This window comes from Thermobia domestica, chromosome 10 (assembly GCF_964235325.1).
Source record: "Thermobia domestica chromosome 10, izTheDome1.hap1.1, whole genome shotgun sequence".
NCBI lineage: Eukaryota > Metazoa > Arthropoda > Insecta > Zygentoma > Lepismatidae > Thermobia > Thermobia domestica.
The window spans coordinates 217,548,784-217,565,127 of NC_137463.1; the positions used below are offsets into that span (position 1 = coordinate 217,548,784).

Below are 16,344 nucleotides of genomic sequence, written 5' to 3' on the forward strand. Positions count from 1 at the left end.
CACATATTAAGTCTCTCTCTCTCTCTCTCTCTCTCTCTCTTTTTTTTTTTTTTTTTTTTTTGAGTATGTATTACAAATTGACATTATGTTTTCTATATATGATTCTATGGGATGTGGATACTGAAAGTAAGAATTTATAAATATAAAAATCTATTAAAACAAATTTTATTTGTGTACAGTTTGTCCATTTATTTGAAAAATGTACAATATTTAAAATCTGTAGTTTATTGTGTAAAACTATTATTGAGGCAAGTGCTTGTCTATCTTCTCTTATTATTCTACAATTAATATTTGGATTTTCAAATTCGTCATTTTTAAAATTGGGTTTCTGTAGACATAAGATATCAATTTTCCATTCTATACTTGTTGAATCATTTCTTCCATAACGACTTCTGACCGCATCGTATTATGTTGTAAAATTCTCAGGTTATTATCCACAAAACCTAAGTGTTGTAGATTTTGACCCAGCAATTGGGCCAGTCATTTTTGTGATTGTATATAATGCGGCCGTATAATGCGACTGTATATAGAGTCATACAAAATGTATATAAACTCCATTCCGGTCTAAATCTAAATTTCTTCTTGCATAGGCCATGTCTACAAGCTCTAGTAGTTGTCTTGGGTTTGTAGGCAAGTTATTCAGACTTAATTCCATTTCGTCCTCGTCTTGTGAAAAGAAAAAACTATCTGATTTCCATTTTCCTTCAGATTGCGAATTATATGCCTCAAGACTAGTCTTAAAATTGCAGACTGCTCTAATCTGGAAAGTTTTAATTTTAATTAGAAGTTCTCATATATATTTGCAGAATCAATGTTATTTGTTATGCCAATCCTCTCTTTTCCATCTTGATTTGAAGACTGTCCACAGCTACCCCTGCTTTGAGCATCTCCCGCATCTTCATGATTGGTTTTTTGGCTTCTCGTTCCTCGTGTTTGGAGTTTCCAGAATCCAACGCAGTATTACGACTGGCTTTATTCTTGTTCTTCTTCTTCCAATTTCTCTTTAAAATTCCCAAAAATCCGGGATGTTTATTTTCTATGATGTAAGAAAGGTCCCTTCCTTGACCTCCTTGGGGGTCGCTAGGATTTTTATTCTCATCCTGGTTTGTTCCTTCCGCTTCAGCAGCTTCTATGGTTTATTATTCTCATTTTCCACTATTATTCCCTTGTTTGTTTGTTGTTCCTTTTTTCGTATGTACCCTCTTTGAGATCTTCTGTACTAGTTATTTGTGTGGCGATATCTGTACGCTTCTTCATTGTTATCTTAGAAGTATGATTCTCCAACAATTCACTGGTATTTTCCCGTAATATAGTACCTGGATTTCTTAGTTTATAATCAAACTTTCTTAGCTGCCAATCCACTTTAACACACACACACACACACACACATATATATATATATATATATATATATATATATATATATATATATATATATATATATATATATATATATATATATGTGTGTGTGTGTGTGTGTGTGTTTTCTGTTATTATTCTAAAAGTGAACTTTTGAATCGCAAAACAATAATAATCTTGAAAATCAGACAGTACCACTCTGGGCTGTTTTCTCCATAGTCTCATACCTATGGCTGGAATTATTATTTGCTTATATGTTAAGCACCCGTTGTTTTTCTGGAGGAAATTCAAAATCGTTGCTAGATCCTCTAAAAATGTTTCTTTGCATGAAATAACATGTATGAAACTACATTCGTATTTGTTTATGCTATATAACGCCTTTACTATTTTTTCCATTTCCATCAAGTATTTCGAGATCTTTGAGTTTTGTAACGTTAATTTTTTCATGAGAATTGGCTACAATTCTTGCAAAACCTGCCGGGAAGGTCCTTAAATTTGGATTTATTTTAATTTTTTACATCGATAGTTCCTGGTTCCACAAGCAGGGGTTTTGGAATATTTTTCCCACCGGTACGTCAGGTATATTGTTCATAGCCCAATTCAGAAACTTTTCTTCACTTTTCTTTAAATTTTAACCTCTCATCCTTAAAGAGTCCCTTTACAATTTTGAACAATTATTTCCTTCTAGTTTGTGTTTTCTCCTTGACATGTTGGTATTGTCACTTATTTCCGCTTGTTTTGTATGCTGTTCTATCACGATTTTCTCAGTTTCCGCAACCATAGTCATACATGGCTACCTCCATTTCGTAGAAATACTAATACGTCAAGCAGTCTTTTTCAACTTTGGCGTTGCATTTCTTCTTCCTGATTTGGCAGGGGACACATACTTTCTTTTTTTAATTCTTATAGGCGTTTTTCTCATGTTTTTATTCTCCACAATGGGCACATCTTACTTCTTGTGCACGATAAGATCGTGCTATGTGTCCATAATCCTTACATTTTGCCACGCTTAAAATGACTTTACCGAAAGCGACTCATACATAATGAAGATTAGCTTGTTGTTTACTAACTTCCTGTAGATGTTGAACGGGGCCTCGATAACTAGGTGGCATCTGGCCGCAGTTTTTGGGCCAGTTCGAAATTTAGCCTTCATCTCTTTCCCTGCTTGCTCTTTCTCCTTCTCTTCCAGGTTTTGTTCAATGCGTGTCTCAATTAGGAAGTCATCGCAATACGTTGATGGCATATTATATATTATAAACTGAGGATTTCTTTTCTTTCTTTGTTCCATTTTGAACTCTTCCAGTAGTTATTTGTTTTTCTGTAACTTTTCTAGGCCTTCCTTTGTGGCAGTCTCGATAATAAGTGTTTTTCCTGCTACTCTAGTTGTCATTATTTTAACTTTCTCTTTTGCAGGATTGAATGTTGTACACTGAGAATAAAATGTAGGTGGCGTACTTAAAAAGATAGGTTACATGCGTAATTCCTGTAGTTTTTGGACTCAACGTACAGCAGACGTATAACTGGAAACGCATGTTTTATAATACTTTCCGTATAAGTGTGTAGCTGCCCCTTCACATTGCCGGGTCACAACTATGAACATCACCAAGGCAACATGAGACGGTTCCAAATAGATTTTAAAATTTATGTTAGCCTGGATATCGAAAGGTACGCTACCAAGTCCCCTGGTCGTGGTGCGCAGCAATGTGGAACTGATTGGTAATATTCAGATGGTCTTCTGAAATACTGATGACTATTAAATATAGCTGGAATGGCAGTTAACAGTTGATCAATATCACAAAAAACCATTAGGATGATGGAGAGGAATGAAGTACGTATGACTATAATGCCTCATACTACATGTCTCAATCAGGTTTTCACAATTAATTATATGCCACAGACGTGAAATCTTCAAAGAGAACAACACGCTACAAACACACTAAGCAGGGCTCTATTGGCAACATGTGGCTAAATATTGTAGCGTTGCCTCAAATATTTAGTTTCACCGTGACTATTATAGTATCCTGAGATCAATATTTAAATAGAAAATTTAAATTTTATTACATACTTCATTATTCCGAATCTACAAGCTTACTAATTTATTACACATCTAGACATAAATAATCTTTGACAAAATGATAAAATCGATTAAATAAACAAACTATTTCAAACTTTCAGATAAGTAGCTAATTCAGGAATTGACCAAATCAAATTTACATTAAAGCATTTGGCATCCTAGTTGTGATTGCGAAAGCCTGTGGAGGGTTTTGTGGAGAGAAGTTATATAACATCAATCGACGAAGGTGTATAACTTGTTGGGGAACCATTGTGTGAAAATATGAAGAAATCAAAAAACAAAAGAAACGTTACGGGAAATACAGACTCTCAATTGAAATACGGATGTGGTTGTGAGCCAAAGGAGGGTGAAAGTGAACCCACGGTGAAATGCGAAGAGTGTGAGACCGTGTTCCACGTTGAGTGTTTGGACCTTGAACCGGAGCAATATGAAGCGATTTGTAGTTCTGAAAATAAGTGGAAATGCAAGAAATGTGTAGAAAAAGAGACTGAAATAGAAATGAATGATCTTGAAAGATCATCCCATCAAGAGTGTACTGAAAGTGTTGACAATCAAACAGAAGTGCCTCAAATGTCTCCGGAAATGCAATTTATGCTGAGAGTTTCGTGAGCTCAGTAGTAGATTGGGGGAAAAATTCACTTCAGCGTTGCAACAGGGGGAGGAAAAGTTCACTTTAGCGTTGCAACAGGATAAGGAGGATAGGAAGAAGGAAATAATACATCTTAAGACGACCATGGTTCTGCTGAATAGTGACTTGAGGAAACAAGTGCCTAGCGGTGGTACTCATATTACGGAAATCCAGGCGACGGAGACCCAACAGAAAGATGAAAAGCAATATAAAATTCCTGAACGAAACATCACTGAGGAGAAATTTAAAGAAGAAAGACAGATCGCTGATTTGAAAGAGTTCACGTTAACCATGAAAATGGAATGGAGGAAGCCAGTGCATTTAGGGAAGATGTTGCCGTGTGAAGAAACGTTGGAAGAAAAAAATGTGAAGAAGGAACGTGATCGCCGTTTAATCTGTGAACAGAAAGAAAGTAATTGCTGTCCAATATGTGACAAGAAGGAAAATGATTTCTGAGAAACGTGTAGGAAGAAAGAATGTAATTGTCTAAAGACAAATAGTAGTAAAGGACGAAATAAATTGTATGATCTGTTATCCTGCTCGAAATGTGTGAGGAAAAGAATATTGTATAAGAAAATCAGAGTGAAAATACGGAAAAGAAAGTTATTCGTTGAGATGTACCTTAAGAATCTGGATAGGAAGAAGACGAGGAGACATTTCAGAAAGTTGAACTTCTGTAATCGGGGGACCGAAAGAAAATCGGAAAGTAGTTACGAAAAGTGGAAAAGAAAAAGTTTGAAAGAACAACACGTAACCAAGAGGACTACTGAGCATACGTCAGAAAAGAGTGCAAGTACGTCTAATAAGGGAGTGAAAAGAATAAGTGATGAGTATCATAAAAGAAAAAGAAAAAGTAAATTTGAAAATTGCAAACAATTAGTGGCATGGGAAAAGAAACTAAGAATAAAGGACTGTTATGAAAATCGAAGGAAGAAAAATGACAATGATCGTGTAAACTATCCAAGATGTCGCTATTTTCTACTGTAGCCACCCCTTCACATTGCCGGGTCACAACTATGAACATCACCAAGGCAACACGAGACGGTTCCAAATAGATTTTAAAATTTATGTTGGCCTGGATATCGAAAGGTGCGCTACCAAATCCCCTGGTCGTGGTGCGCAGCAATGTGGAAGTGATTGGTAATATTCAGATGGTCTTCTGAAATACTGATGACTATTAAATATAGCTGGAATGGCAGTTAACAGTTGATCAATATCACAAAAAACCATTAGGATGATGGACGGGAATGAAGTACGTATGACTATAACGCCTCATACTACATGTCTCAATCATGTTTTTACAATTAGTTATATGCCACAGAACGTGAAGTCTTCAAAGAGAACAATACGCTACAAACGCACTAGACAGGGCTCTATTGACACCATGTGGCTAAATATTGTAGCGTTGCCTCAAATATTTAGTTTCACCGTGACTATTATAGTATCCTGAGAAACATGCATTAGCGACTATCGTTGTACTATGCTATACGGCCGCATCCACCATCAGTACGCTTCACCACTATAGACCAGATATACTATCATCTGGCAAGAACAGCTACTTATTTTCACCTACTTATTACTCATCTCTAAATATCTATAAGTAAACGACAGAGAAGTATGACGTATTCAGGTGGTAAGATATTGTCAGGGATCCTGATTATTTACTCATACATGTTTACCATATTTATATCGCCTTCGATAAAATATTAATATTGTAATATAAAATTTCACAATTAAAATGCACCAAATGATTTATCACTATTCTTGTAATAATATTATGTATTTGGTCTTTCACATTTTAATTATAGGGCATCAATAACAATTTTCATGTCAGGAACTTAATACATCAATCTTCTATCTTTTTAGTACCTTCTGTATCTACTACCTTTCTTCTTCTTCTTACAGAACATTTCATAAAGGCTTTATTTTTCATTAAAATCACACGTTTTGTATATTAAATTGACCATAGATGAAATATTAAAATGTATAATTATTTTGTCATATAATTTCGATCAATATTTAAATAGAAAATTTAAATTTTATTACATAGTTCATTATTTCGAATCTACAAGCTTACTAATATATTACACATCTAGACATAAATAATCTTTGACAAAATGATAAAATCGATTAAATAAACAAACTATTTCAAACTTTCAGATAAGTAGCTAATTCAGGAATTGACAAAATCAAATTCACATTAAAGCATACATATACTGTAAGGACCATGTGCCAAAAGGGTCCGTTACAAGTGTTCCATCTATACGTACTTTGCGTATGAAACAATATAGACGGTCAGAATCTCACATACAAATGGACGTATATAACATATAGCTGAGGAATGTAACATAAGTATATGCATGTGATATACGGAAAACTGTTAGATGTCAGACATCCTGCAACGGCATGATGTAACATCTAAGGGCAGAGCCTATATAGCATACGGGTAACGTATGCGCCGTGCTGATTTCTGTAGTAAGCAAGAGGATACCGTATATTTGTACAATATACCGCTGTCCGGAGAACGGATTTTTCTGTGTAGCCAACTTCTTCTGAATTTCCTTCGCGTCCATCTCTTTTTTTAGCTCCTTTGAGAAAGATTGCCGGACTTGTTTTATTGTCTTTGTTCGTAATGTGTCTTCATTTTTGGTTGTAGCTTCCTTATATGTCAAGGCTGGAAATTGGTCATGTTTTGCTTGTGCAAAATTGTGTTTATTCTTTAGTTCATGATATTCTTCTTTGAGTTTGTCGTTATCCTGCTTTAATTCTTTCGCATGTTCCTTTAAGCAAGTACTGATACCGTCCAGTTTTGATTGGTATGCTAGCCATTCCGCATATTTCTTCTTCAACGTTACTATTTTATACCTGCCTACTTTACTTAATTTCGAGTATTGTCTATGAACTTTAGTGATTGTTCATATATTTTCCAATTTTCTTCCTGTTCTTCTTCTTCTTCTGTGTTTGTGTCTCTCGTGCTTAGAGGAGGTGGTGCTTAATCCTTTGGCCTCCTTGGTGATTTGTTTCCTGCCTGAGAGAGTTGGGCATCCAACATCTCTTCACAACTCCCAGAACTTCCCCTAGCTGTTCTTTCTTCTCTGAGACACGATTTATCTCTGTCCCTGTCCATCTTCGGATGGAGTACTCTTAGTAGTACAATTGAGCTTCCTTGAAGCTATATGACTAGCTCGCGCGATTTTGGCACTGTAAATGTGGGATGGATTCGTGGTATTGGGTCATGTTCAGATCCCATGTTAAGCTGCAGGTTCACGTCTCGTATAATCTATCTGCGGGAAAGGGACGCTAAAATCCAATCCAATTAACCCACTAAGCACTCGGATGCAAATAACCAGTCACCTACTCGCCCGGGGCGAGTGGTTCATCGCTGCGGGCAAGCTTTCACTATCACTATTATTTATTTCAAAAGTAAGTAAATGATTTCTATTGTGGGATGTGGGCTAGTAAAATTTTGTTGCTTATTTGCATCTCTGCACTAATCAAACAGAGTAATACTGCGAGTACGTATTTACACTGCACTTAGGAAATGGAATGTGGAGAAGTACACAGGACTCGTGTAGGTAATTATCAATATATTTTGTCGATGTTAAAGGGTACAATATGAACAGGTTGCATTTAAGTGGGGCAGTATATTCGAAATATGTTGAATTTAAGGAGGATTGATTCAGCTGTTGAAACAATTATTCCAAATACACTGATCAAAGTTTGGGAAGAACTCACCCACTAACTCGATGTGTGTCGTGTGATGAATGGTGCTCACATTGAACACTTGTAGCAAAAACTGATTGAGTTTCTCTTTCATTGTATGTATTATTTGTAATTGTATTTGTAAATGTAATAAGTACTACAAAGGCTTACAATCGTGATGTTCGCTCTGAAACAACCTGTATATCACTCGATGGATCATATTCAGCTGAACAAAATGACATGATTGAAGGCGAAGTTTGATGCGTAGTTTTCGAGAAAACCATGAGAAATGAATTTTTATGGCGTTAAAAAATTTTAAAAAATATCAAAATGTATGCCGTCCGTTGTTAATGTGATAGAGCTGACAGTTTTTATTCTACTGGGAAAGTTATATTTTTTTACTGTTAATTTATGTAAAGAGAAATATGAAGCGTTAATCAACAATTGAATCAGTCATTGGGAAAAGGCCATATGTCCATCCCCATCACATTTTAATTTTAATGCAAATTCGAGACGTACGCAAAGAAACGCGCATCCCTTGTGAAAAGCCCAATTGTATGGTGACATTATGTTGCACATCCTACACTATTGTCTCAATATCATCGCTGTCATTGTACACATCGAGTTTGAAATCCAAAGTTTTTCCACTCTCCTCAACAATTTACTTTCGTGGATATATGGCTTTTTCGAAATGACTGATTAAATTGTACGACGACACCACGAATATTCTTACTTTATTTTTGCTAATGATAACACAGGCACTATTTGTAATATCTGATAAGAGAAAACATTAGTCATTAAGAATCCGTATTACAATTTCGGGAATGATATGTTGCCGGAACTAAAATACAGATCATTAATAATAAACAATTGCTTTGGTCAGATTTTACTTTTAATTAACTCCAAAAGTCACCAGAGTAGTGTAGGCAAATTAGACAAAATGGTGGAAAAAATTCATAAAGAGATAAAAAATTGGCAGAGATGTATGGTCCAATCAACATACTAAAAGTCCCGGGAAATCCGAGTATAGCTTCAGTCGCCATATTGGAAAATGGCCGCCGCTGATACCGTAAAACTACGTTTCCCTTATTCAGACACAAAACGCCAGAAAATCGTCAGATATGCAAAAGTCGGTACAGTTGTGTGGGATAGTGGTCCAATCAATATACTAAAAGTCCTTGAAAATCCGAGTAGAGTTTCGGCGACCATCTTGGAAAATGGCCACCGCCAGCTTCACACTACAAAGCTGTGAACCAGCAGCAATGTATGAAAAGGAACAACAATTTTATAACATATAATTATTTATTGATTTTGTAAATGTAAATGTGTAGCTATTTCTTCTCTCTAAAAAGATAAATGCACCTGTCTCACTGATATATTCATATTCAACCTTCGTCTTTTTACTATTCATGTATTGATGAGCAGCATGGGCTCATTTGCTGACTCAAGTATCATTATCCATTCACATCTCTCAAGATCAAAACCAGTTCACGCTGTTGGACCCGGATTCGGACTCAGCGATCAGCAAACTTCAAGACGAACTACTCACAGTCGGCATAAAGCTCACCTGATGACGCTGTACGAGAGATTCATCCAGTTTCTAGATTCAGTATAGAACAAACAAACGGCCTACTTATGGATTCAGCATTTTCATCATGTTCAACTTTTGGAGCAATTATAAATGCTGAAAGAAGTGGAAACTGGGCATTACATCTTCAGTGTATTAATGGCATGCTTCCCACGCTGCAGGACATTTAAATTATGCGATGTCATGCCACTAGTATCTTCAGGAAATGTGTGCTCTCCAAAGCAAAAAAAGTAACCAGATGAATACTGGAAATACTGTGATAGTAGGTATTTTACCATCAGAAGACTTAATAAATTCTTGAGTGGTTTGTGGACCGAATTGACTATAGAAGAACGCCTCATAAGGTCAGTTAAGAGTATTGGAGCTCTGTCACACGATCGCAAAGTGTCAGACCGTGTTGTGATTAAATGAATTTTGAGTATCCCAGCCACAACTGGAATTAGCAACAGGCTCGAAAACGTTTGTGATGTCTAATACAAATCGGGTGAGAAACACGTAGAACTTAAACATCCAAGGAAAGCTCGTGATGATGCCGATGTTAAGAGGTTGGACGACTGGCTTCGATACTAAAATCCTTTTCGTGAACACAATGAACTTACAAAGGTAACAAAGAAAGTTCTGTCGCTTTTTCACCCACCACCTTTGAATATAGATATGTCACATAAGACGTAACTGGAATATAAAAAAAAATAGTCCCCCCTTCTGCCAACCTTTTGGAAGGCCATGGATTTCATCGCGGTAGAACTTGGTGGGCCGCCAAGCGAAGAAGATATCAAGTGCATTTACACCTCTACTAGGGATTTGAACTGGCGTCCTCTAAGGTCTTTGTTCAAAGAGTGGAACAAGTGATAATCGGACGATACAATATCCAGGAAGTTGGCGGATGCAATAGTATTTCCCATCCAAGCCGTAGAATAGTGTCCCGGGTCATCCTAGCCACATGGGGCTTAGCGTTGTCCTGTAACAGGAGGACCCCTTTGCGATTAAGAAATGTTGGCAATGTCCAGAGTTTTGCTCAACTACTGGCAGTCATAGTTGCATTGATGCTCTAACCAGCTGGTAGCAGTTCCCAATGCATGACACCGCGAGCAGTCCACCAAACACACAGGAGGACCTTCATCTGGTGCAGTGCTGATTTCGGCTGTTTTGAAACCTGTTCATAGGATGCTAACCAATGATGGCGACGAAGCGGAGCTTCATACAGGACCCACCTTTCATCACATGTCAACACCCTGTCCAGAAATGGCTCCTTTCTCTGGCGATACAGCAAAGAAACACAGGTGTCTGCTCGTGTTACCTTCTGGCCCTGAGTCAAATCATGTGGGACCCATCGACTCAACTTGTAGTGGTTCCCAAGTTGATAGAGGTACTGCCGAATGGTTTCTCCACTCACACTGAACTGCAGTCCCAGTTCTTTACATGCCTGGCCACTGTTCGCCTCAATTGCTTCCTGCACATCTTCATTTTGCACATGTGATGGTCTTATGACAATATGGCCTTGTGTCCATCTTGAATAAAGAAAAACACATCTTTATTACAAGGCAGGCTAGAATATTTATTATAAAAAATAAACTAGAAAAGTAACGGATTCGGAAGTATAGCACTTCCTTCCTCCGACTACACTCTACAACTCTTTCAGGAGTTGTAGAGCATAGTCAGGAAGAAAGTGCTATACTTCCGAAACCGTTACTTTTCTAGTTTATTTTTTATAATAAATATTCTAGCCTGCCTTGTAATAAAGCTGTGTTTTTCTTTACTCGTAATGGTCTTCCTGCACCTGGTGCGTCTTCGAGTATTTCGTCACCATCCTTAAACTTGTTAAACCACTGTGCACTGTCAGCGTAGTCATGACACCCTCACCAAAAGCCTGACATATCTTCCGCCCCGCTGCGGCATTTGACCCCAGTTTGATCTCGTACAGCATACATGACCTTATGACGCTCTGTGGAGGTCTCATGTTCACTCTGTCCTTACTCAATTTCACCGTGTAACTGAACTGTCACAACCAGGTAGTATATTGGATATACCCACACCAACAGCTGACCTTTGCCTTATCTCCATTCACATTCAGCTCATGGTGTGAGGATCAATGGAACACAGACCTCCATAAAAAGCGACAGAACTTTCTTGGTTACCTCCATATGTCGATCGCCACAGGCATCACAGGTGATGTAACAGTGATGCCGGAACAATCACCTGCGTTGCGGCTTTCGAGATTGAGATGATAGCACTACGAAGTAGTATTGGAAGCAATTTCAAAGATGTATAACTAAAACGACGCGATAAGACACATCCCTTGACAGCAGTGACAAGTGGTGAACGTATACATGATGTGGCTGTACCCGTAAGCACTATACTGTTTCATCCCGACCAAGGTATCACTGTCGGGGGCATGGATTTAAGGATAATTAATTACGTCTTTATTACCTGAACTGGATTAAAATCTACCATACTCGTTTCGAATAAGGTCGTTTCACGGTACTGGTGGGGGCCATTTTCCAAGATGGTGGCCTCAAATTTACTCGCATTTCCCAGGATTTTTAGTATGTTCATTGGACCAGTATTTTACGCACCTGTACTGATTTTCTCTCTCTCTCTTTGACGATTTTCTGACATTTTGTGTGCGGAATAACGAAAACTGTCGTTTTACGGCATCAGCGGTGGCGATTTTTTTTAAAGATGGTGGCCAAAGCTCTACTCAAATTTCCCAGGACTTTTAGTATGTTAATTGGACCACTATCCCACACAACTGTAGCGACTTTTATCTCTCTCTGACGATTTTCTGCAGTTTTGTGTGCAAAATAACGAAAAACGTAGTTTTACGGCATTAGCAGCGGCCATTTTCCAATATGGCTGCTGAAGCTCTAATCGGATTTCCCGAGACTTTTAGTATGTTGATTGGACCACTATTTCACACATCTCTGCCAATTTTTATCTCTTTATGAATTTTTCCGCCATTTTCATTATTTTTGTCTAATTTGCCCATACTAGAGATGCCATTGGGTCGATGAGAAATATATCAGAACGAGTTCTTCACATAAAGAAAGAATTGTGTTTGTGTTTCATCAACTGGGAAAAAGCTTTCGATCGGGTCAATTGGACCACATATCTGAAAATATTTTAAAAAATCGGAATCAATTGGAGAGACTGACAACTCATTCGCAACTAGGACTAGTACATAAGACAACGAGTAAAGTTGCGCTGGAATAAAGAAAAAATCAATAGTGTGAAGATTGGAAAAGGAGTCAGACAAAGACGTAGTATGTCACCTCAATTATTCATCATTCTACTGAATGTTTACTGAAGGAAGCATTAATGGGAATTGGTGATCTCGAGATTGAAGGACAGATTATTAAGAAGCTCAGGTATGCAGATAATACGGTTATTACAGCTAGAACCGAAGAAGGACTATAGGAGATGATTGACAAAATAGTTGACACTGGAAAACTATATTGAAAATTCGAAAGTAATGAGAATATCCTCTGGAAACACTCCCTTACGGGTCACAGTAGAACAAGGAGAATTTGAAGATGTTGATAGTTACAAGTATCTGGAAAGTATTTTGACTAGAGACGCTTACTGTATCAAAGAGATGAGGTCAAGAATTAACATAGCCAAAGAAGCATTGAGCAAGAAAGATCACTCTTAACTCGCAGGCTTAAAGGAAGAAATTGATCAACTGCTCTACATGGAATATTGGACTGCCTAGTTCAGAGACTTGGACATTACGGAAGTTCGAGAAGAAATATTTGGAGCCTCAAAAGTGTAGTATTGGAGGGAGATGGAGAAGATAAGATTTTATAGAGAGAGTAACGATCGAAGATGTTTTAAAATGAATAGGAGAGAAGAGGACATTTCTAGCCAGCATTCTTCGTAGGAAATTCAATTGCATTGGGCACCTCTTGCGAAGAAATTGTCTAATTCATTTCAGTATAGAGGAACAGACGGAAGGAAAGCGAAGAGTAGGAAGAAGAAGAGTAGTGTGATCGATGATTTGAAAGGTAGAAGAAAATATCGGGAGTTAAAAGAGAAAGCTGGAAACGTGGAACAAACATTTCCAGACCAAAACATTTAAGAAAAACAATAACAGCAACAACAACAATTTCATTAATCCCAGGACCTGTCAAAAAACAGAATACTTAATAATAATAATAATAATAATAATAATAATAATAATAATAATAATAATAATAATAATAATAATAATAATAATAATAATAATAATAATAAGTTCCAAATGTAGAAGTTGGAGCATTCAAAACCTTTAATATTAATTTCACTCAGAGATAAAATAATGCTCTTTATGAAATAAAATTAACTATTTCAAGAAAGACAAATTTAATCAAATTTGCAACATTTACATTTCACTTAAAAAAATGAATACACTTGAATATATAAATTATGATATTTTATGCAAGGCAAATTCATTTATCCTTTTACTTGCTATACACTGTAGATGAGTGAAACTTGAAACTGCTTATTGCATATAGAACAAACACACTTTAAAAACACACAAATACAGAACAAGCACAAACACACATAACACAGAGCAAAGAAACATCTTAAATGAATGACGAAATTGATTTGTATCTTTGTTCTAAAACAACGAATACAGAAAATAAGAAGAAAAAAAAATCAAAATATTGAGTAAGCAAATGTGTTTTGTATTTTTATAACTCTAATTTCTGCTTCCATTTTCTTAAAAGAAAATGTATGAATACTTTTTTTTTTTTTTTTTATGAAATATAGGTACTTCTTCTTTTCTTTGACGATGTTCTGCGAACTTGCGCTTCAGCTTTCTTCAGTCCTTTCATAATGCTGCTCAGACGTCTCTCAAAACGTATATCGACTACCACATTGGCTGATTTATCGCTTACGTAATCCGTCTTTTTGATATAGTCTTTGATTTCGTCTAAATCTTGCCCAATAACTTTGAATATAGTATCTAGACTTTCTTGTATGTTACCCCCAGGAAACGATTTCCGCTCAAAAATAGACTTAATAGCAATCATTTTATCTGTACTGTCTTCGTCCTCGATACCCGTGTTACTAAAAAGATCCAGTCGTAGCCGATCCAGTTGGTCCAAAAGAGCACATTTCAAGTGTTCTGGCAGATTGCTATTGGCGTTGGGTTTCAGGATTATTTCATTTGGAAGTCTCGTTCGTTTCCGTAAGAATTCCCTACATCGATACGGTAATATGTTATGTCGATTTTCATCGGAAGCCATTTTCTCTAAGGGAGATATAAAATCTATTTGTTTTACCAGCATTCTCACCTGTGCTACTTGTTGCAAGCTAGAAATATCATGCACAGCAACGCCTACCATAAGATTCATCAAAGCTAATGATCCGACGACTATAAATGAAACGAATATAATACGAGAAGTAACAGGAATATATGAGTTTCTCTCCTCGAAAGCTAGAATGTAATCAAACTCTCCAAGAGTCATGACCATTGTTTTCACAAATGAACGATATGGGTCTTTGAAATCATCTTGGTTTATGAATAAAATGAAGAACGCAAAGGCAAATCCTATTAGGAGACTTACAAAGATGGACAATGCGCTTAACACATTAATAACAACTGTGGAAAAAACAAGAGCATAATATCCTAAAGTTGGAAATCGACCCATAAGAAGCATTAATTCTATCCATACCAAAAGGACAGCAAATGCAGAAACGTGTGAGATCCATTCACTACGTCCTGCTCTGCCAAATTTTGCGTTGACAACTACCAGGGACAGGATTATACTCAATATAACAATCCATGGCTCAAATTCCTGTCGAAATAACCGTGGGTAATACACTACCATTAAGATAACATATGCGATTATCAAAGCTATGCTCACATAAACTAGAAAAGCAGCAATATTAGCAATATATATTGTAGCTTCGTCATTTATACTTAATTTCCAGCTATGAGCATGTTCCTTGTCTATACCATCTCCCTCATAAAAGTCTAGGAATATATATGTTGAAAATGATAATGCATATAATAAAAATACACAGAAAATAGCAGTAAAGAAGTATTTTACGCGGCGCCATTTATAGTAAACATAGATCATAATTAGTGGGTGTTGAATGATAGATATCAGATCAGTTTCAGTTCTAGTTCTGGAATTCAGCAGCGCTTGAAGGACCTTTAGCTGGCAACCAGATGGTTTGTCCCGTGTCAGCAGATTAAACCGAAGTGTTACTGTAAACACATTGACATCCGTAGTCATTGCTAACTGGTTTGGACACAGATATGAATCCAAAGCACCACAGATCAGTTTCTCAGCACCTGGAATTTCGCTAAACATAATATCTAATACTGTCTTCCCAGCGACATTTTCTCGAGTAAGATCACAACCTTCTACCTCAAGGAGTCGTCCGAGAATCGCTTTCTTTCCTGTTGAAGCAGCTCTGTGTAATGGTGTGTCACCATTTTCATCTGGCTTATTCAGCAAGAGCTTTGTTTCGTCATTGCTAAGCAACTCATCTACCACCTCCATGCTTTTTCCAACTGCAGCTTCGTGAAGAGGAGTAACACCGTCGTCTCCTGAAATGTCAACTTTGGCATTTTTCTGAAGTAAATATTGAACAGTTTCTGAGGATCCAAGCCTAGCGGCGGTGTGAAGAGGACTCGTCTTTAGTTCATCATTGTAAATATTAATATTTGCATTGTTCTCGACTAAAATCTGGACTATCATTTCATACCTGTAAATCACATATTTAAATTAATACTCAATATTACTAGTGTATAAAAATATAATTCTCAGATAGAATTGCAATTACTTAATAGTTAAATAATAATAATATTAATAGTAATAATAACCACTCATGCCAATGAGAAAATTGCCTACTCTTGAATGAAGCCCTAGTTATGTTTTTATGCTAATTTGAGAACATAGAGGGGTCGTGGTTGCTCAGTGGTAGAGTGTTCACCTCTGGTACGCGGGGTTCTTGATTCGATCCCAGCTAGTGCCAAGTGAACTTTGTGGTAGACAAACA

At 36.7% G+C, this 16,344-nt stretch overlaps 1 protein-coding gene across 1 annotated transcript; it reads right to left on the minus strand.

Annotated features, from left to right (window-relative positions):
* Nucleotides 1-8,492: 8,492 nt before the first annotated feature.
* Nucleotides 8,493-16,043, minus strand: LOC145661778 (uncharacterized). Its single transcript, XM_081727115.1, has 4 exons — nt 15,549-16,043; nt 14,140-15,131; nt 10,745-10,859; nt 8,493-8,537 (listed from the first exon to the last, which is right to left on the minus strand). The coding sequence occupies exons 1-4, from the start codon at nt 16,041-16,043 to the stop codon at nt 8,493-8,495; spliced, it is 1,647 nt and encodes a 548-aa protein (XP_081583241.1).
* Between the last annotated feature and the right edge of the window lie 301 nt (nt 16,044-16,344).